Here is a 22,146-nt window from a genome sequence, read left to right on the forward strand (position 1 = left end):
TTATTGCTGGTAGCATTTGTATTACATAAAATGTGGATATTATTCAAAAATAGTATATGTTTGAAATAGTTTAAGGAGTTGGGATTTTCTGCTTCTAAGAAGCCATAGTTTGAGCAGGCTGAACATTTTATCTTTTAAGACAACAGAATATCAATAGGTATTTGCACAATGTATTGAAAAACTCCGTGTTTTGGTTTTATAATTATAACAGATTTTAGTTTTGAGATGTCAAGACAAACTTTGTGCGATTTGGCAGAGGTCGACTACTAGACAAATCATTGGGCAAGGTAGGTCCACGTCTCCTCCCACTAAGTGTGTCCACACACTACAAGTCCCACAATGCATTTTTTGTGAGTTTCCCCTGAAAACCCCATGAAATACACTGAGAAAGTGGAGTTGCATCGGCGGAGTGAACGTGATGAAAATGTGTTAGACTAGCCTACTTCTTTTGTTTCCCAAAAAGGACAGGATAAAAACCGATACGAAGATGCCGGTGCGTAAGCAGGAGTTTGTGAAAAAGGGGGTCGGTGGGCCTCGAGGCAGTTCGGTTATAAACTTTAGACCACTAGTGAGTGCGACGTCTCCGCGTCGGAGTTCAGCGGTCTTGCCTTCAGTGCTGACGTTCGCCGTTATCGTGGCGTCCGGAGGCCTTCTCTTGATGATAGAGAAAGGAATGCTGAATAATATGGAGACTCCGCCACCCCGAGGGAACGGCAAGAATGTAAACTATCTGCAGCAAGTTAGGCATCATGATTCAAATGCGGACGTGGAATCTCAAGTGAGTCCATTTTCCATAATGATTTCCCCAGGAGGATTGTTTGCTTTAAACCCTCTCAGTCAGATAATATGCTATACAGTTTTACAAATAGCGCAGAGATCAAGTTGGTTTGTGTCAAGTGGTTAATGCAGAGTTTGAGGATGTGTTTTGACTTGCCAATCCTTTTCTCTGCATTTGGGTAGTAACTTAGGAATACATCATAACAGGTTATAGGTTTATGGACTTGCTTTTTCTTTAATCTATGTGGCATTATGTATAATAATACAACATACAACATATGTGCCTGTAGGCTATACACTGTAGATTGGTGAGCCTTCATAAAGTTTTAGCCAGTTTGTGTGGATTTACTGCACACGTAGACCTAATCCATGCAAATTCCCAAATTCACGAAACCAGTTCACATAAACGGTTCACTTGTTTATTTATAAGTCTGGCTAGGAGGATTGGAAGATGTAGCCAAGCCAAAGCAGTGTTTGTAAGGAGAACAGTGTTTCTTTTACTGAGATGAGATGCAATGATGCACCATGAATCCTCCTGGCAAAGTAAGGTTGTAGTTGGTGATTTTTCTAGAGGGCAAATTTGGTAATATAATAATAATGACTGGGGTAATAGATCAACACTACTTCATGGGTCTTCTGTGTATGATGGGGTATTTGAGGCTATAGTTTCCAAAAATGGCCCAGACCTGACAAACAAAATGCTGAAACATACTGTAAATCCAGAAATGTTGCCTGGTCAGTGAAGAGGTATTTGATACAGGATTAGAATGTGCTCTAAAAATGCTACTGATCACCTGAAAAAACAGAAACTTGTTACTACTTCATACATATATGGCCTATAGGTAGTTCAAAAGTTTGGGGTCACTTTCCTTGTGTTTGAGGGAAAGCAAAATCTTTGCAAAATATAACTAATACTAATCCAGAAAAGCATAAACATGTCTAGTTTGAGGGACAAATACCTCACAGGTTTGACACTGGCAGCTTCATTAAATAGTACCAGCTAAACCCCATATCAACATCAACAGAAGAGATGACTGAAGGATGCTGGCCTTCTAGGCAGAGCTGAGAAAAAGCGAGGAGGAGGAGGAGTGCACACCCAAGTAGAGGGGCTGGCAAGGAAGTTATCAGAATAAGGATGGAGTAGCCACACACTCTCTGATCTCTTTACATTTTTTATTCAAGACCAACGTTTCGGCAAACAGCCTTTATCAAGGCTTTAAGGCGGAGTTGTAAAGAAAATAAAAATAAAACAAAAATAACAGACAGTCGGCAGAGGAAGACTGAAAAAAATGAACGTACAGGCAAATCTAAGGCAGATTACAAAGAAGAACATTTGTGAGATGGAGACCAAAATACTAGAGGAGTTTTTTTGGTGGGGGCAAAGTGGGGAGATGTGTACAGGAAAAGGAATCTTGATGAAGATCTTGAAAGCTCTCACTAGTTTGCAATGCCATGGCACAGTGCTTGATTAGAACCAGTTCCCTCCAAAAAGAGGACAGTGATCCAAAGTATATCTCCAAACTATCCAAGAACCATATAGTGAAGAAGCAGTCATATATATATACATATAGTAATTAATCATATATATCATCAGTCTCATATATATATATATATATATATATAGTAATTAATAATTAATTAATTAGTCGTTATTCTCAGTGACAATAAATTGAATATCTTAGGGGTGTTGACTAAACAAGGCATTTGACCATTTTATGACATTTCATAGATCCAACTGCTAATTTATAAACTGAGAAAATAATAATCAACAATGGAAACAGTGTTTAGTTAAAGCCTGAATGGAAATGTGTAATTTCAGGCCTACTGGAAGTTTTAAAAGATCAGCTCCAGTAACCACTGTACCCCTCCTGGTCTTTCAGATTATGCAGGAGATCCGTAACCGCACCATCCGCTCCATGTGCAGCCAGAAGAACATGCCCCACAACGTGTGGTCGCTGAACGCCCTCCAGCGCAAGACTCTGCTGCAGCACATCCTGGTGAGCGAGGAGCACCACTTCCTCTACTGCTACGTGCCCAAGGTGGCCTGCTCCAACTGGAAGCGCATGCTGAAGGTTCTGAGCGGCGCCCTGCCCGGCGTGGACGCCAAGGGCAAGATGGACCACCGCACCGACCTCCTCTTCCTGTCCGACCTGCAGCCAGAGCAGATCCGTCACCGCCTGCGCCACTACTACAAGTTCATGTTTGTGCGCGAGCCCATGGCACGCCTGCTCTCGGCCTACCGCAACAAGTTCGGCGAGATCGAGTCGTACCAGAAAAAGTACGGCGCCGAGATCATCCGCCGCTACCGCAAGGGCCGCGCCAAGGACACCAACATCGCCGGCGACGACGTGACGTTCACAGAGTTCGTGCGCTACCTGTTGGACGAGGAATCGGAGCGAATGAACGAACACTGGATGCCCATGTACAACCTCTGCCAGCCGTGCGCCATCACCTACGACTTCATTGGCTCGTACGAGCGTCTGGAGGACGACGCCGCACACGTACTGGAAAAGGTGGGCGCGCCGCCCCACCTGCGCTTCCCAGAGCGCCAGTCGTGGTACAAACCTGTCACTAAAGAAACGTTACATTATTACCTGTGTGGCGTACCACAGAAGCTACTCCGAGAGCTTCTACCCAAGTACATCCTGGACTTCTCGCTCTTTGGATACTCCCTCCCCAACACAACCGCAGAGTACTGCAGACACTAAAGCAGGGACGGACAAACTTTCCTAAGTATTATTTTCAGGTGCTATTTTATTATGGAGCCCTGTTACACTCCCCACTGTATTATTTTATGTAAAGGATCGGGAAACTGACAGGATGTGGTTTAGATGAGGTTGAAACCACTATGTGAACAGGGAACAAGACAGACTCGACTGTAATGGCTAAAGGAGATTTTCAGCATCTCTGTTCAAGGATCAAGGACCCTAGACAACTCATGGGGAACCTTTTAAAAACCCCTCTGGATCCAGACCCAAGTGGCGTCTGTCCTTGATTCTGACCAGGTGGCTCTGTGTTACAGCTGGTCCAGGAACAGCTGTAATGTGAGGAACATGACGGGCCTCAATTTAATCTAATGTCCGGCAAAATGCAAAGTCAGGAAACGAGCAAAAGTGTCCCATGAGCTAAAGATGTTGTTTGGTATGCGGAAGCATTTGAGCTGGTGTTTGTGCTTAGGATCTTGCTCATGGTACCAAATTATTAAATTAGCTTTAGAGACGTGTTAGACTTTGCATTTTGCCCATCATTTAACTACAGCCCAATGAATCAGTAGATGGGACAGATGTTTAAAAGGACAGGAGAAAATAATCTGAAGCACAAGTCGGACACAGTATTAGTGGCAGTGCCAGTATCTGGTGTTAAAGCTGCTGTAAGTATGTTAGCAGTTTCTGATGGCTTCTGCCATTAATTCACTTTGTCGTTTAAATGTGTTGAGCACACTCCAAATAACTGGATCAGCGGCTAGCTACATCACCTGTCCTGGAGTGGTTCACATCCGGACTTACTTTTACCATTTACTTGCTGATTGAATAGCCTTTTTATAGTAATTATTACATGATGTGAAAACAGGTTTTATCATTGTATGGCTTACAGCAGTTTTAATTGTCCATCTTCAGCCTAGTTTGCAACTAGACAGCTTTAGTCTGCACTTGATTGAGGTTAACTTAAAGACTGTGCAACACATCTAAGAAATTATCTGTTGGTCTTAAATGTATCACTTGTAGCTGTTGCTGCAAGTAAATGCACTTTTCTCTGTCTGGCTACAGGGAATACAGAATACATTGTAATTCAAAAGAGCTCTTGGTTTATGGTTATACAGTGGCAATCGATATTGTAAATATTGTAACTTAAAAATTAACCTTGTAGTCTACTATAGGCGTCACACCTCTGGACACTTCTTTTGATGATCATCTTTTGTGAGATCTCCCAAGTCAAACATTTTGGAGCAGGGACTCGGCCTGTGTTCCTGCGGTCATTAGTTATTTAATGGTCTCAGTGGACCATTGTCCCAACATCTGTGAAAAGCGTGAGTCTCACACACACACACCCAGAAACACCTGCATAGCCAGACCAGCTGGTAGCCAGGATACACACTGTACTCTTCTTCCACGCTTTCTCCACATCAAGTGAGATCCAATAAACACATTCCTGAATCTGACTGGTGTTATCTATGCTAAAGTTTATTGGAGTGGAATAAGCAACACACTACTCAATTTTAAAGAGGCAACATTTTGTTAGTAGTGTTGCTGGAAATGACAACATCTCTGGGATAGAGGAGCCATTTATAATGTGGTCACTGCAGGCCCCCCGAGAGGCAGCCAGTTCATTTGGTAGGAAAAAGAAATATGAGGATCAGCTTTGCAGGCTTGTCAATCTGACCTCAATGTAGCCCCAGCAGCATTCATGTGGAATGAATTTTGCAAGAACTGGCGGTGCCTCAGTTAAATACCCAAACACTGGGTGTTGCCAACCTAGCCCAAAAAAGCTGTGTGCTCAGCAGAAATGAGTTTCGCCAGAAGAAGCCTCTTCCTCGTCCTGACTTAGATTACCGTAGACAACGAAAGAAATAACCTTCTTGTTATAAAACCACACAGACTACAGGAAACGAAGAATGCTTTTTATTCACACAGAATAAATTAATGATAAAGATGATCCATAGAACCACTTCATGTGCACCCAGACAAAATAAAATTAAATAACAAACAATTCTGAAGTATTCAACTCCGTACTGCCATCTGATACAAACTGGCCAGTAGCATAAGGTATGGCAACACATTTGGTAAGTCATGCTATTATGCACACAGTAGCCAAATAAGTGGTATAATTAAAAGCAAGACCCCAAAAGATTAGGATCAGTTCATTGAAGACAGACAGTTAAGTAAAAATACGTCTAACAAATATAGAATTCTTATTTATAAAAGAAATACACATATTCACACTACGGTAGACAATTAGTGCCACTGCTTTGATTCCTTCAAACGACACACATAATTTGACATTCATGTGCAAAAGGTGATGCGCTCTAGTAGGCACTCGGCATGATTGAGCCACTGCAACCCTCCCGCTGAGCTGCCTTTCTGATGGAGCAGGAGTGGAGAGGCCTCCATCACCTCAGGAGTGGGTTTTGGTTGGCCACCAGAATGTGCCTCGTGTTTGGGTGGACAATCATGGCTTGGCAGGAGATCACTTCAGAGGGCCCCAGTTCCGCATTTCAAGTATAAATTCAATGTTCTCTTCGTTTCCTGAGGTTTGGCTCCTGGTTTTCACTCTTTGAAGCTCACGCTTCTGGGGAAAAAAGGCAGAACATTAAATCAGATTAAAAACAGTTCAACAGTTTCTTTGTGCCTGAGAGGGAGATAGCTGTTTAAAATTATTCCAAGATGCAAGTACAACCGGTCAGTAACAATCTCTACAAGAGCCTCTGCTCTACAGAATATGTATGTAGGTCACTCCAAAAGGCACCTGGGCATTTACTCTGGGTCATGTCTTGTCCAGGAGGGACGTTTAGGTGGGAGTCTTCAAAAGGCTTACTTGTCAAGCGGTTTGTCGGCCGTTCGTTCAGGCGTGCGGAGGATGGAGGAACGCTCAGGGGAGAGTGGGCGGGGACTGTGTGGGCGGGGACTCAGCGAGGTGCTCAGAGGGGAGGAGCTTCTCAGAGAGGAGAAGGACACACCTTGCCTGCGCATCTCCTGCACGGCCCTCTCCCTGGGGCAACAGACAGAGGATCACTTCAAGAAATTTCAGGGCTCAAAGCAAGAAAAAATTCTGTGCCTGCAGTGATTAGAAATGGTCAGTCAAAGCTGCTAGAATGATCTATTTTCAAATCTGGCCTGTGCCTGAGAACTTTTAGCACTGGAATTAGCAGACATACTTAACTAAATATTAGGAAATGTGCAAAACTAATGAGGTGCAGTGCATTGTGGGTAAGCAGAAGGGCTTCGAGGGGGGTGATGGACAGACCTCTCAAAGCGCTCGGTGGTCAGCTGTCTCTTCAGAACGTCCATCTCCGTCTGCAGCTGGGACAATTTCCCCCGGAGCTGAGAGACTTCCCTGGCATGACCCGCCCTGTACACACACACACACACACACACACACACACACACACACACACACACACACCCTCTGTGAGACTACCACTCAAATAGAACTCGCCAATTACCCTTTCAACAAAGCAAGGGTCTATGAAAGATTTACTGCACAAAATGCAAGCCTATGATTTGCTTGTCAGTAAAGGACTCCCTTTTATAGCAGGCTCAGCCTACCTTCCACCTCATCATGACCCAATATCATTATGACTTTAACCATGGAGCTAAGATTATAAAAATAAATATCATCAAGCTTTGCAGAATACTGTGTTTCAATAGCATACCTTCTTTAGGATTGGTTAATGTAATGTACATGCTCCAGGGATACTGTTAAATATGATCATACTACTTGGTCATTGCTTAGAATAACAACTTTACCTTGAAGGTACTACTTAGACCACAAGTATGTCACCATAGAAACATACAGTAAGCATTTGCCATTGATGTCTACAGCACATGTTATTTCACCCCGTTGGGTTTACATTAAATACAGCTATATGCATACTACTGTCTGTAATTATGCAGACAAAAGAAGACATTAAAACACAGACATGCACAGTCTCCCTTTCTTCCTCCCACCAGCTCACACTAACGTATGAGGGGGAGAGAAGTCCTAACTATGGTTCCCTTGTTATCCTTCCCTCTGCTGCAGTTCATCCTCTGAATGGATGTACTTTTGTCTCTTTCTCTCTGTCTCTTTGAAGTCTCCCCCTAGTCTCCCAGTACACTTTTTGAGAATCCTACATACTGACTGTCTCCACTTCTCTCACTGTGAAATGCTAACGCTGCTTTTTTAGCCCACTCGGTTTCTGCTGCCATAGCAAGACAAGGCAGGTTTATTTATAAAGCACATTTCATACGCAGAAGCAACTCGATGTGCTTTGTATTACAGGTACGGATGAAAATACGGATAAGATGTTAACCTCCATGTGCTATTGGTTGGGGACTTGCCACAGAAGCTGATCAGCAACCAAGTCTCTGTGAAGGCATAAATAAAGCGAAGCCGACGTACCTAATAGCCCAGAGATGCACTCCATTATCTGTACCCCTCCTGTGTTATCTGGACCCCTCCTGTGTTATCCCACACTGGTTCCTGTGACCCCTGACTGCCCCCGGCTTACGTCTTGCTGTCGGCGAGGGCCAGCCGGTCCTTGAGCAGCTTGAGCTCCGCCTCCCTCTCGCTGGAGCTCAGGTGCGTCTGGAACTCCTTCTGCCGGTTGGTGGAGAGCAGCGTCTCCAGGTTGCGCACCGTCAGGCGCTCGCTGGCCAGCTGCTTCTTCAGGAGCTCCCCCTCCGAACGCACGTCCTCCAGCTCCCCCAACACCTGAGGGAAATGTGGGTCAAAGGGCACCGTGGTCAAGGATACCACAACACTGCATAGCACAGTGGGAAACATGGTGATGTCCCAACGTTTTTGAGACGTGTTGCTACAACCAAATTCAAGCTTTTTTTTTTAGCTTTTTTCCCCCTCATAAAATAGTACTTTTTCTCAGTTTAAACATTTAATATTTGGTCTATGTCCTATTAAAATGTTCTGTTTTTCATTATATAACTTTTCTGAAAATGGGGTTGTAGACATATAATTGCATACTCAACAAAACAGTTATATATGTATTTGTACAAGTTAGTGTACACTGAGTACCACATATATGCATATGTCTGTATGTGTGCGTGTGTGTGTTAGTATGTGTGCGTGTGTCTCACCCTCTCCAGCTCCATGCTCTTGGCGGTGAGCTGGCGTGCGGTCAGCTCCTTGCTGGAGTCCAGCTTGACGCAGAGCTCCCTGACGGCGGCCAAGTCGGCCACCACCGAGCCCTTCTCCCCTCGCGCCAGCTGCATCTCCTCCTCCAGGCGCGACATGCCTCGGGCCAGAGATGACACCTGAGCCTCGTACGCCTGCAGAGCGCTCATGTGCTACACACGGAGCGGAGAGAGACACAGTGAAACACCAACAGCAATTTAACACAGCTCGGAGATTAAAGCTACAAGGGGCACATTTATTTTAGTTGAAAAGGGGCTCCAATGCCAATGTTAAATGTGGTAATGTGTCCCCAAAGGCTTTTCTGAACAAGGCTTATGAACAGCCTGCACAGCACTGCAGAGATATTCTCTTTTTATTAGCGTTAGGCTCAGAGGCACACACAAGCTTTCAGACCTTCAGCTGAAATAAATATTGTTTTTATAGATTACTGTTATTTGGGTTTAATTTCAAGACGTGTCAAAAGGGTGAAGAGGGTCTTAACAACAAATGTGCTGCATCCAAAAATGTGTTAAGTGTCTCTCTGTTTGTCTCTCTCTCTCTCTCTCTCTCTCTCTGTTTGTCTCTCTCTCCCTCTCTCTCACCTCCTGGATCTCTCTCTCCTGGTGGCTGACTCTCTCGCGGAGGTGCCTGCGCTCCGTGTCTGCGGAGAGCAGCTCCAGGCGGATGGAGTTGGTCACGCCCTCGGCCTGCTGCAGCTGCGCCTCCCATTCCTCCGCCTGCGTGTGGGCCATGCGGAACCGCTCCAGCATCTCACGGTTCTCCAGCTCCTAGAACACAGGAGCACAACACCACCATTATGGGTGTGTGCACAGATAGCTGAACATCTGGAAGACCATTTGCGACATAATTAATATCCCTCTTTGGGAAATCATGAAAAAATACAAACTTCAGATTGTGAGAATGTAAATTACTACAGCAAGTAAAAGTCGGGAGGAGAAGGGAAATGAGTCAAGACATCACATAGCCTCATTAACAATATACATGACCAAGGCCTAATGCTGCAACCCATTTGTATCGTACACTACCCCGCCCAGGTTGCGCTACACGCAAACGTGACGTAATGTAGCACTCATAGCGTTCTCGTTTGTCTTTGTGGGGAAGAACATGGACGCCACCAGGGCAGCAGCTGTCTCGGTAGTGCTGGGCACTTGCCTAGAACACGAGGGCAAGCTTGTGGCTCATCTAAACAAGCTATGGGATAATTCACACTTGCGTTCATATTCCAGCTTCAATTTCAACAAGTGTTGTCGTATTTTTCTCGAGCAACAAGGAGTAGTAGCAGTAGCAGGCTTGTTATTGTTATTGTTAGCTACATTAGCCTCTTTAGCAAACCAGCTCGAAAACAAAACTTTACATTGTATTGTGCGCACAGCAAGACCATGCAATACATACATTGTTGACCGGATTAAAGCAGTAATGTAATCAAGTGTGTAAGAGCATTTAAAATCGGCCTTAAAATGGCCAACGTAGTAAAAATACAAAGAACTACATCTCAGCTACCATCAATTACGGGCACAGCCATCTTTGTTTGTCAAGTCGTAAGGTTCTCCTCGGTGTACTCTCAGGAGGCCCGAGAGGGACAGTTGATTTTACGACCAAAAGGGGGCGTGTCTCGGTAAAATGACCCAAGACAGCTGGGAGATTTCCCACTTTCCAACTCGGACGATGCAAATGGAATGCAGCATAAGTTCCTGACTTCTGTGAATGTGTTAAGGTTTTAGTGGCAGCAATAAGCTCACTTCTGGAGTGTTATACCACTGACTATCAAGACAATGCTTACTGTTTACCACATCATGCCACTATGCCGAGTCTTTCACAGAAGTTCCAACCAAACCACTTCAAATGCAGGGGGTTTCTTTGGGCTTTATTAGTGATCTTACTTTGGCAGCCATGAGGTTCTCTATGCGTGCCACCTCAGAGATGTAGGACTGGACCCTCATCTTCAGCTCGTCCTTCTCGTGGAAGGCCTCCTCCATCTCAGCATGCACAGCCTGGACAAAACAGAGCAGAGAAGAGCAAGGCACACAGTAGTTGGGGGGTGCCACAGGTAAGCAGGGCATTGTGTGGTTCCTCATTTCCTGTATTACTTATCAGTTCCTGTGTGAATTTCCAGTGCTAATCTCATACTTATGGATGGTATTTCTTACCATGTGTTATGGGTGTGAGAGTGAAAGTGTTGTGGGCACATGTGTATGTGCGTGTGTGTGTGTTCAATGTGTATGTGTGTGTGTGTGTGTGTGTGTGTGTGTTTATGGGTTCGGTGTGTGTGTCTGTGTGAGTGAGTGAGTGAGTGAGTGAGTGGTGGAGTGAGTGAGTGAGTGAGTGAGTGAGGGGAGGAGGGAGAGAGAGAAAGAGAGAGAGACAGAGACAGAGAGACAGACTGAGATTACATTTTTGTCACAGACTCTCCAGTTGATCTTGTAGTCACTGATATTATCTTGATATATCTGGGTGTGTCTGCACTGTCAATCAGGAAATGGACTTCATCTGTAAATCTGCCAGAAATGCTCCTCCGGGTACATCTTCTGCTGATTTTTGTTATATGACCCCATGTTTGCATATGTGACAGTGAGATAGGGTGAGTCAGCCTACAGACCTGGTTTTCTCTGGTCAAGGTGGCCAGGTCGTCCTGCAGTCTCCGGTTCTCTCTCAGGGCGATCTCTCGGTCGCGGCCCACCGCTGCCAGCTCCTCCTGGCTAGAGTCCAGCTGCCTGCGCAGGCTGGAGATCTCCCGCTCACGGCTGCTCAGCGCCCCTTTCAGTTGGCTGCAGGGATTACAAGTGTGCGCGTGCGTACACACACACACACACACACACACACACGTTATGGTTTAACATTGCAAAATCATATTTCTCTTCCCCGGTAGCTTCTAAGACACATTTTGACCATGTCTACAGGAGTATGCGAATGCTTCCATTTGTATGCACTTCAGTGTACAAATAAAATTAACTAATGTCATACCTACTGTGACAGATGTGTTTGGTTAGTTTTCATCACTCATGAAGAATTATGTGCCAATAAGTAATTTATCTATAACAAAAACAAACTGCACCGCTGACCAATTTGGGAAAGGTCCAAAAGCATCCAGTTTTGCTGAGAAAATACTAAACATAGACACTTACTCTAGTGAGTTCTCCATATCGGCAACAGTGAGTCTCACTTCCTTCAAGGTCTTCTCCTGTGGGAGTAGAATGGCGCAATTAGTTCCCTACTCAGAAAAACAAAAACACCACCATTCTTCCCAGAACTCTTAAATCACAATTTACGCTGTGCTTCAAGGAAGCGTTCACTTCACATATATTCATTAAGCAAATAATAATTTAATACAGAACAGACACAGATTTACATGGACGTATGTGCTCCTTGGGTACTGATTGCCGAGCTACACTTAACAGAGACTGGATGGGCACCTTTGTGGAGAGCATGTCCCGTGGAAAAATACACATAAAAGACTGATGTATACGCTCTGGAGTATACAGTCTGGTGTACACATGACACTCTCCGTGATAATAGTGTATGTGTAGCGATTATAGTGTAAGTGTAGCGTTGCAACATGTACTCTGTAAACGTTCTGCATCTGCTCCGAGCTCAGTGTGGCCTGGCTGTGAGCCTGTGACTGCGTTGCTCACTCTACCAGCTGAACTAAAAGAACGTGTTGCCCTGTGAGCTGAGCACTACCTTGCTGTGCAGCTCGTCCTGCAACAGAGCCATGGTCTCTGTCTTCTGGTCCACAGTGTCCTGCAGCGAGTCCTTCTCCCTGTCCAGAGTGGCCAGGGCTGACTGTAGCACGCTCACCTCATCCTTCTGAGACAAGCCATGGTGACTCAGATCACCTGGACACACACACACACACACACACACACACACACACACACACACACACACACACACACGACACACACAGATAGGCACACACACACACACACACACACACACACACACACACACATACAGTAGACAATGTTTAGTTTCACTTTCCACCATACAGGTGTACAAAAACCCATATCCAAAACATAAAAACCACTCCTCAGGCATGCATTATAATAATACTGAGGGACGTGTGTGTGTGTGTGTGTAAAACTCACTGATGCGGTCCTCCAGTCTTTCGATCTTCTGATGGGCAGCCTGCAGTTCACTGGTCTTCACCGACAGCCTGTGCTGAACGTCAGACAGAGACTGCTCCATCTGCTCTTGTAGCAGCCTGAACACACCCACACCCACACCCACACACACACACACACACACACACACACACACACACACACACACACACACACACAATGTTGGTATAACCCCTTAATTAATGGATAGACACCTCTCACTTTGATCGGAGTTATAGAAATATTTGTGTAATTAGTGGGCTAATCAAACACGTGACAGGGTTCCCACTCTAAGTCAAATGTAAAATTCCATGACTTTTCCCTGACAAAATAATGAATTTCCATGACTTACTACTGTATATAATGAATGGTAAAATATACCGATCAAATGACTTCAGAGCAGCCGTGAAGCGTTCAAGAATCTTACTTTTTTAGAGCGGAAGATGAATAAACAAAGTTGGGCTACTCAAGCAAGCAGTAAAGCTAATAACCAGATATACACATCTTTTTACGCCAAGTGCACACAGTTGGTGCTCGATTTGAGACGACACGACCCTGTCAACTACACCAGTAAGACCATAGTGCCCACAGTGCACTGCATGAAAATGTACTGACAGAAGTAAGCGGATTGGAACAGAGTGATACACTCACTCACTAATACACACGTACGCACACACACCTGAGCGCCCCACTCTCAGCCCTCTGCTGGGCGGTCTGTTCGGCACTCTGCACCATGACTGAAGTGCGAGCGCCTAGCTCGGCCTCCACTGTCTCCGCCCTCTGTTTGAGCATGCTCACTTGAACACGCAGGTCCATGCGCTCGCGCTCCAACTGCAAACACACAAACAAGCACTGAATATTATACAGGTACAGGTACTGACAGTGCACTGATTATTATTCAGGCACTCTACCATGGTAGTAGCTGGACAGTCTGATGATGGGCTCATTTATGGTATTTAGAAGATGGCACTGTTTGCAGTGGTGAACAGTAACTAAGTAGTAATTCGTAACTGTACTTAAGTAACTTATTAATGTATCTGTTCTGTACTTTACCAAAGTCTTTCTATTGGGTGAGACTTTATACTATGACTCCAATACATTTCAAAGTGAAAATTCTTAATTCACATTTAGTGAAACTTGTCATTCCTTTTTACCAAAGCGAATAAAACAAATCAGGGCTCAGTGCGCGATTTGCCTTGAACATCTTTCGGTTTTGTTGAGATTTGTTGGACCATTGTGCGGTACATGGAATTCATCACAAGCCCGCTGCAGCATTTTGAGGACGCTCATGCCTAGCACTACATAAATCGATGGAAAGGATGGAAGAAACGGCTGACACTGACTTGCCTGAACACCCCTTGCCTTATTTGTGCAAACTTTCTGAATTAGTGTTACAAATTACAAATAAATGTAAAATGACATATTAAGCAAGACCCATATGATGTGAAGAGTAAGGTTATATGATCATATTATCTTGTAGTGCAGTAGAACTGCTAAAAGCAACTACTTAAAGAAATATATGGTTTATTGTGAATATCTGATGGATATTACTGTTTGAATGGTGCTCTCCAGGTCCAATATCCTCCTCTCCTCCTGTTCCCTGTCTGTCAAAGCAGTCGTCTGGGCAACCTGTACAGTTTGACAAAGATTTGTTACATGGGAAAATTAACATAATCTTAGAAAATATGGGCCCCGACATAGTACTGAACATTCACTCGCTATGCTGCTTTTGAGAAGTGAAGCATTTTAGAAATTATTTACAGAATTATAAGTAGCAAATCCTTGAAGACATCCCTGTATTCTGACCGCATTTTACACACCACTGTGTCTCTGAATTCACACAATTATCACCAGGCCCCTGTCCCCCTGTGCCCACACACACACAAACACACACGCACGCACGCAACCAAGTGAAATGGCACCAATTCTATTTGACTGAGGAAACACACCCCTGCCCCAGACGCACCTTGAGTCTCTCCCTGAGTGTGTCTCTCTCCGACGTCATCCTCTGCAGCTCTGCGTCTGCCTGCTCCCTCTCCTCTCGCAGTCGCTGCTGCAGCTCGGGAGACGTACCGCTTTCTCGCCGCACGCGCCTGAGCTCTTCCTGAATCTACACACACACAGCAAAAAAACACAGAAACATTCACACTTGTTAATGTTCTCAATACCATCTAGATACTGTTCCGAGCCAGTATGTCCAAATGGCATGTTGACTGTCCTCCCTCACCTGCTGGTACTGTGCACTGAGCTGGTCCCTCTCGGAGGTCAGGGCTTTGACCTTGGTCTGGATCTCCTCCATGTGCTTCTCAAAGCCCAGCAGGACAGCCTGCAGGTCGTCTCTCTCCTTCACCACACGGAAGATGTCCACTTCCCCACTGTCCCCCTGTGCCCACACACACACACACACACACACACACACACACACACACACACACACACACACACACACACACACACACACACACACACACACACACACACACACACACACACACACACACACACACAAAGAGTAAACTGTCTGCAAAATGTCTAACTTCCTAGAAATAGATGAATAATTGTACAGACAAATGACTACTTTGTTTTTTTATACTCCTTTCCTGCATGTGTGCGCATCTACATCAACACTTGTAATATATTATATTTTGTGTGAGGGTGTGCTACTGGACTTCCTTACCCGTCCATGCCAGCTTGACCTGGTCCTGGGGCTCCTGCCCCTGGCTGGGCTGAGGGAGGGGCTTCGGCTGGTGCCCCCGCCCCCGCGGGTCCGCCGGTACTTCTCGGCCTCCTGCCGGTAGTAGTCCCGCTCCTCCTCCAGGCTCTTGACGAAGGCGTCCAGGCGGGAGGGCGAGCGGTCTTTTCCGCAGATGCCGTAACGCATGCGCATCTTTTCCAGCTCCAGAACAAGGTCCTTCTCTGGAAACGACAACAGCCAGGAATTTCATTTACAGTGACTTTCCAAGCTCAAGGTCACAGTATCAAATCAAAGGGGAAGCTAAACAAAAAAACCTACATAAAGATAAAAAAAAAAACTAGATAGAGATACAGAATTTATACAGAATACAGAATTTATGAGCTCAGTTCATATGGGCTATGCACATTTAATAACACTGCAACTTCATATGGACGTTATATTACAGAGTATTATTCTTATTTTAGAGTTAGAAGGATTCATCTTAATAGGATTAATGTGTTCCAAGTTAGAAAGTCTCAACAAGCAACAACATATTTTCTTATTCACATAAAAGGGGTAGTGTGATGCTCTCAATATGTCTTAATATTTCCTCTCTCATTTACTAAGCAAATCTCTTATACAGCATTCAATCTGAATTATGATATGGACAGACATTTGTGAGGAGATGCTATTCTAGCCCCTTAATACAAACTGCTTTTTCCCCCTCAGTACACCTGCAAAATGAACATAATAGCCAATGGGCAGCTACAGGTGTCAGGCTATATGGGCAGGGGGATAAGGTGGGGTTGGGGGCCTCCACTGCTCACCAGCCAGGGTCATCTTCTCCAGTTTGTCCTGGAGCCTCCTCTTCTCCTCTTCCAGGAAATTCAGCAAGCCCTCCATCTTCTCATTCTGCTCCCTGGAGTCGGCCAGCTGGTCCCTCACGCGGTCTTTATCGTGCTCGCCCTCCAGTAAGTCCTGCCACAGCCAATCACAGCGCTTAGGGCCGCCTGCCAGGACCTCTGACAACCAATCAGAGGGCAGCAGACTCTCTGCCCAGTAGTGAGCAAGTGAGGTTAAACTAAGCCACTGCTCAGATTAGCCAATAAGATGCTTTAGAGGGGAATTCCACTCAAATGCAACTAGGAAATAAAAATCCCTGTTATTCTCATGCATGGCATGTTTTTAATACATTAACCTGCTAAACATACAACTCTAGATTTCAGTAGAGCATGCTATTCCTTCATATGAAAATACTTCACTTCATCATTTTGCCACTCTTGCTAAGACTGCTTCTATAGGACACATATACATGAACAATGACTTTTAATCCCAATGTTATCTCTTACACTTCATCGAGACCCACAGATAATATTGAGATCTCTTTGTATTGACGCGGCCTGCATGCGTGGCCAGATGGCGCGTTTCACACACCATTTAACATGACAGCATCCGAGCGGCAGGACACCGGTGAACACAGACATACCCTCTTCAGTTTGGAGACGACTTTCTCCAGGTCCTCGATCACGCCCTGCTGCCTCAGGAGCTCCCTCTGAAGGGTAGGAACAGAGAACGATCAGCAGGACCTCTGGGGCATGGACACCTGTCCACAGTGGCCTTATGCTCAGAAGAGGGTCATACACTGACACTTAAGTAATAAAAAGGACTGTTTTGTTTGATACTCTCAAGGACTTTTCTTCCCTAAATATGCATGAGTTTCCCGCAGAGAGACAAAACGTACTTCATATCAAATATGACCAAAACATTCAAATAGTGAATATTAAAATGAATATACCCCTTGTGAGCTCAATGTGTTTGCAACAGTACTCCTTCCCCTCAATTCTATTCTACTCACTCCACACAGGTCTTAAAAAGCAAGGACATTTTTTTCCCCAAAGCCAATATGTAGAATTATCTATTTTCAAATATTAGAAAGCCTGAACCATGCTTGAATTCCAGCTCAGTTTGTGACAACTTTAAGGTGTTTGGTGTTTTACGCCCCCAACATCGTCTTCCAGGCAGTGCTGCATGGAAGGCACTAGGGTTAGGGTTAGGGATAAGGTTAGAGTTATGTGCCTTGAAGTCAACGGTCACAGCGCTGCCTTGAAGTTGACGGTGGGGGCTTAAAATACCATCGAGCCAACTTTAGGCCCTGCTCCACAGATTATAAGAATCAACCCCCTCTTCCCTCCTTCCCTACACCACACTAGATGCCCACAGGTCGGGAAAACGTTACCTTGGCCTCCTCCAGCTCCTCGTCGGCCGTCTCCAGCACCAGCTCCTTGTCCTTCTCCAACTGCTGGGCCAGCTTGTCGATGTGGGTGAGCTCCTGGCACAGCTCCTGGTTGCGCACACTCAGGTTGGCCGCCTCTGCACTGGCGTCCGCCTTCCTCTGCTGCAGGCCCTGCACTTTCTGCTCCAGCGTGCGGTTGGTCTCCTGCAGGTACTCTATCTAAAGGGCGCCCCAAACAGGGGTCAGAACAAAGACAACGTGCCATCAGCATCACAGGAGTATACAATAATAAATCTATTTGTTTATGTTTTCTTTATTCATTTCTGTTGTATTTGTTATGGTTATGTTATGTTTACAGGACCCTCATTAGCTGCATGGTTGTGTAGAAAGTAAGTCCAGCAGAGAGAATCCTCAAAGACCATTTCACATTTACATTTACATTTATTCATCCACATTACTACATTTTTATCCAAAATGAATAATTGAGAAACAATAATCAAGCCTAGGCAACTTAGGAGAGTTTTTTAAGTTCAAGTGCAGAGAACTCATCCTAGTCAATCTGTCAAATCACAGCAGACAGAACTGAGACCCCTAAACCCACAGGGTGCCCTCAGGGTGCTGTGGGTTTAGGGATATTGCAAGTGATATTGTAAGTTTATCTTTACTGCCATTAGGAACAGCTGGGGGGTTCAGTGTTTTGCACAAGACTCTTTTGACTAGCAGCCAAATGCAGCCAGATCTGAGCTTCTACCTCAGAAGTGGCTGCTCTTTGCCACCAGATGGCGCTCGATGCCATCACCTCCCATGGTCATGTGTAGTGAGACTGCTGGGATTTTGGCTCTGTCGTCGGCATGCGTGATGAGAGCGTGGCATTGGCTTGCCCACTGAATGAGCCTTCTGAAGGCCATGTGGGATCAGCAAACGGAGAGGTTTCAGCTGCCCGAGTTTCACATGTGCTGTTGCCAACAAGCTGCTTAGTACCTTCTGTGTCAGCTAAAAGTTCAAATCCATTCCCTGCCAGTTCATGCAGAGCTTTACAGACGCACTGTAAGCAAAGGTGCATAAACAACAACAACAACAAAGTTGGTACCTGCAGGTTGAGGTGAGCGATGAGCTTCTCGTTGCTGATGTTCTGGGCCTCCAGGGAGATGACATCGTAAGGGCGCCCTCCATCCAGGGCACGATTCAGACGCTCAATCTCTTTGTCCCGCTCCTCCACCTGGTAGTAAACAACAGTCAGCTCAACTACTTTTTCTGGTAAGTACATACTGTATGTATATGTGTATGTATGTGTGTATGCGTGTGTGTCTGTCATTTCATAATTCCATGCTATAATACAGCAATGCTGTACTACTAAGTATCATGCAAGATATTTTATGGACATATTATGAGGTATGGGTGTTGGATTGCATACTTGAGTGTTGAGGTGTTTAATTCCCGCTTGCGTTCTCTCCAGGTCCACCTGGAGCTTATTGACGTCCTGCTGCAGCTCCTGAATACGGTCGTCGGCCACCTGTAACAGGTCAGCGATGTACGGGTCATCAGGCTGCGCCACCACTGCCGGCGTGGGACCCAAGGATGGAGGCAAGAGCTCATCTATCTGCATCCGCTGCCGTCTGAAAGGAATGTTGCGCTTTTTTCCTCCTGTCCAAACATAGACTAGAGTCAGTCCACTTCTAACTGTGATAGAGAGCATTTCAAACACAAAGCACTGTCAAGGACATATATTTGACCTTATACACATCTGGTAGTACTACACTAGTTTGTGGAGCTAAAAGGCTCTGTAAATGGCTGTGTTTGACGGTGGGCTGTGTTTTATGAGGGTTAGTGGGCAGACCTGGCGTTTGCACCACAGCCTGCATGTTCTTCTCCTGCAGCTGCTGAATGCGTTCCGTCCTAACCATGTTCTCCTTCTCCAGGGAGCGCACCTTGTGCACATACTGGTTGTTAAGAAATTTCAGGTCTGACGTCTCATGGTCGAGCTTCCTTATGTAGGCCTTCAGCTCTGTCAGGGAGAAACTCTGTGTAAGACCCAGATGACCTCAATCCCACTACAATTTCTGTGATTTGCAATGCACAATGCATTACAGCACTGCCAGATGCAAAGCGCAGCAGGCTGTCAGTGCTCATGGAAATGCACTTGACACAGCTGACACTTTCATTAGCAAAAGGCATCACATATTACAGCTTATACAATCTAAAAATACACAGCTGACTAAATGATTCACAAATGAAAACCATTTATCGTGGTTGGTTAGTGGTAAGTATGATGGGGAGAGAGACTTCCTTAACAGGAAGTCAGATTCTTGTTGAACATGGTTCAATTGGTTGAGGTGTTGTTCACTACATACCTCTGCTGAGCTTGTCCTTCTCCTCCCTGAGCTTCAGAAGCCCCAGGTGAAGCTCATTGTTCTCCCGTACCAAACGTGCATTTTCGGTCTTGTAGGGCTCCAAGAGAGCGTCCAGATTCCGACTTTCCTTTTCAGTCTTGCCGGCTGAGAGCTTGGAATTGCGCAGACTCTCAGTGGTGTGCACCAGGTCACTAGAAAAGACGAGCAAGTCATTTGGATCAATCAACTGTATTTAAATACAGAAAAGTGTCAAATAAATCCCACATAGTTAACGTTACTGTTTGTGAGTCTGCCTTACAAACAGTGCCTTGTAGAACAGTTTACTGACAAATGAGCAAGAAATGTAGTTGTAAACAACCTCCTGATATTGAGTATTGAGCGGGTTACAACTTACCTGAATAGTTTCTCAACTAGAGGCAAGGTATCGATTCCCAGCGGCTGCCTGTATCCAAGCTGATCTAGCCGTTTCCTTAGATTGACAAATTTCCTCTCGGCAGTGGTACTCATTGTTACTGGACAGTCAATTCAATCAATGCAGCAATTCTGTGTGGATGTTGAAGTTGTGTCATATCATCTTGCTAAAACCTCAACAGCTAGCGCGCGAGTGACTAAAATGTCTGTATTGCTAATTGTTGTGGCAGTAAATACTGTTTGGATATAACCTAATATCGTGAAATCCGTCTTTTGTCAGCTTGATCGAGTACACGTTAAGTGTCATTTGGTTTGTTGCCATAAATCATCATTAGGTTGCCTTGACGTTTTGTTAGCCAATCAATCTGTCACCAGAACGGTGCCTGAAAAATTGCGTTGGTTAGCACTGGCCAACTTGCTAATCGTAAACCAAGTAGCTACAGTGTCAAGAAACTGATTATGGCGTAGCTTTACGTTTGAAACTGGTAGATTAGTCTTACGGGATGTTAGCAATGTCTAACATAGGCTGCCAAACAAGCTAACAGCACAGAATAGGCTTGTGTTTATGTTACAAGACTTCGCTAGCAAGCTAACTTGACTTTGTAAGATACTTGCTTTACTGTAACATTATTTGCAGTCAATGTGTTACTTACGAAACTGATAAAGTGGTGTTTCAGACGGGAATGTAGTATCAGCTGTCTTTTCGGGGCATTTCTCCTCTGTTGTTTCTTCATCCAAACGAATGCGACGAAGGATACATTAGCACTTAACTTTGGTTGACGTTCCTTGGGCTGATACGTTGACGTGGTGATGTCTGGCTTGGAAGGCACTGTAATCAAAACTTCTGTCTGTATAAAGTCAACTTTGCAACATCACCCACTTATCTAACATAGTTGATGAACATGCAGTGTTTGAGTCAGTTTAGTTTTGCTGCTCAGCTCACGATCTGATTTTGGTTCTAGTCACAAGCTAGTCCTTGTACAAACTTAACTGATACATCTGCTGTAGGAGAGCACTGGGCGGTAAAGATGTTTGAAAATGGCGCCGAAGTTAACAGACCCTGTGTACCACCAAATCTCCATGGAGACGGCTATTAAAGGGTCCTGGGTTTTTCAACGATAATTATATTCACATACAACTTTCCGATTCCAAATATATGCAGGCATTAAACGCACCAAACGCAGTCTTTTTCATCAAACTTCCTGTCTAAATTAACAACACAAAGACCACCCATTCTGGTAGTTAACATTGTGACGCGCGGGCCTTTGGCGCCTCCCTACGGACACTGTGCAAAAGGATGTAGGGATTTTTTTTCTTTACAGTCAGTGGCTCATGAATTTCTCGAGCACAGGCAGGCTACCCATGCATTTGTAGAGACCTTCAGAAACCACTTGGGATACACTGGTTCCGAGTTCCATGGTCCAAATTGCCTCATGAGCTAACTTATATGCTTGAAATAGCATGGAGCAGTATTTATGCGAGAAAATAATTAAAGAAAGAAATAGCATGTAGCCTAACCCTCAGTAAAGTAGCCTGTATGGTAGCAATGCGTCCTTTATTACACATAATCGAATGATTCAATTTCTAGGCTGGATAAACATAGGACAAAATAAGAAAATGGTCCATATGGCTTAATCTGTCCACCAGTGTCACAAATGTTATACTGGGGTAGGATACTTGCCCCATGTGCAAAGACGAATAGCTATTTGTGCATAGGCTATATGACATCTGCACATATTCGCTTACGTCCAA

General features: G+C 44.9%; 2 protein-coding genes across 2 annotated transcripts; one reads left to right on the top strand and one right to left on the bottom strand.

Moving 5' to 3' along the window:
- Positions 1-24: 24 nt before the first annotated feature.
- On the top strand, positions 25-4,930 carry chst14 (carbohydrate (N-acetylgalactosamine 4-0) sulfotransferase 14). Its single transcript, XM_048252187.1, has 2 exons — positions 25-778; positions 2,658-4,930. Exons 1-2 carry the CDS (start codon positions 488-490, stop codon positions 3,483-3,485), a joined length of 1,119 nt encoding a protein of 372 aa, XP_048108144.1. The 5' UTR covers positions 25-487; the 3' UTR covers positions 3,486-4,930.
- A 451-nt stretch (positions 4,931-5,381) lies between these two features.
- Positions 5,382-21,635, bottom strand: cep135 (centrosomal protein 135). The gene is made up of 25 exons (XM_048252957.1): positions 21,048-21,635; positions 20,378-20,526; positions 19,984-20,174; positions 19,470-19,637; positions 19,047-19,276; positions 18,723-18,851; positions 17,636-17,851; positions 16,886-16,951; positions 16,227-16,377; positions 15,403-15,641; positions 14,953-15,108; positions 14,692-14,835; positions 14,277-14,354; positions 13,405-13,556; positions 12,711-12,826; positions 12,304-12,458; positions 11,748-11,803; positions 11,222-11,390; positions 10,506-10,616; positions 9,207-9,392; positions 8,568-8,777; positions 7,985-8,187; positions 6,739-6,843; positions 6,310-6,483; positions 5,382-6,063 (listed from the first exon to the last, which is right to left on the bottom strand). The coding sequence occupies exons 2-25, from the start codon at positions 20,488-20,490 to the stop codon at positions 6,042-6,044; spliced, it is 3,540 nt and encodes a 1,179-aa protein (XP_048108914.1). The 5' UTR covers positions 20,491-20,526; positions 21,048-21,635; the 3' UTR covers positions 5,382-6,041.
- Between the last annotated feature and the right edge of the window lie 511 nt (positions 21,636-22,146).

The sequence above is a fragment of the Alosa alosa genome, chromosome 9 (genome assembly GCF_017589495.1).
Source record: "Alosa alosa isolate M-15738 ecotype Scorff River chromosome 9, AALO_Geno_1.1, whole genome shotgun sequence".
In the NCBI taxonomy this organism is placed as follows: Eukaryota; Metazoa; Chordata; class Actinopteri; order Clupeiformes; family Clupeidae; genus Alosa; species Alosa alosa.

Coding starts and splice junctions, on each gene's coding strand:
- chst14 (XM_048252187.1), top strand. CDS start 488: ATGCCGGTGCGTAAGCAGGAGTTTGTGAAAAAGGGGGTCGGTGGGCCT. Junction 779..2,657: donor ATGCGGACGTGGAATCTCAA/GTGAGTCCATTT, acceptor CTGGTCTTTCAG/ATTATGCAGGAGATCCGTAA.
- cep135 (XM_048252957.1), bottom strand. CDS start 20,490: ATGAGTACCACTGCCGAGAGGAAATTTGTCAATCTAAGGAAACGGCTA. Junction 15,109..15,402: donor GGTCAAGCTGGCATGGACGG/GTAAGGAAGTCC, acceptor GTGTGGGCACAG/GGGGACAGTGGGGAAGTGGA. Junction 11,391..11,747: donor GATATGGAGAACTCACTAGA/GTAAGTGTCTAT, acceptor TAATCCCTGCAG/CCAACTGAAAGGGGCGCTGA.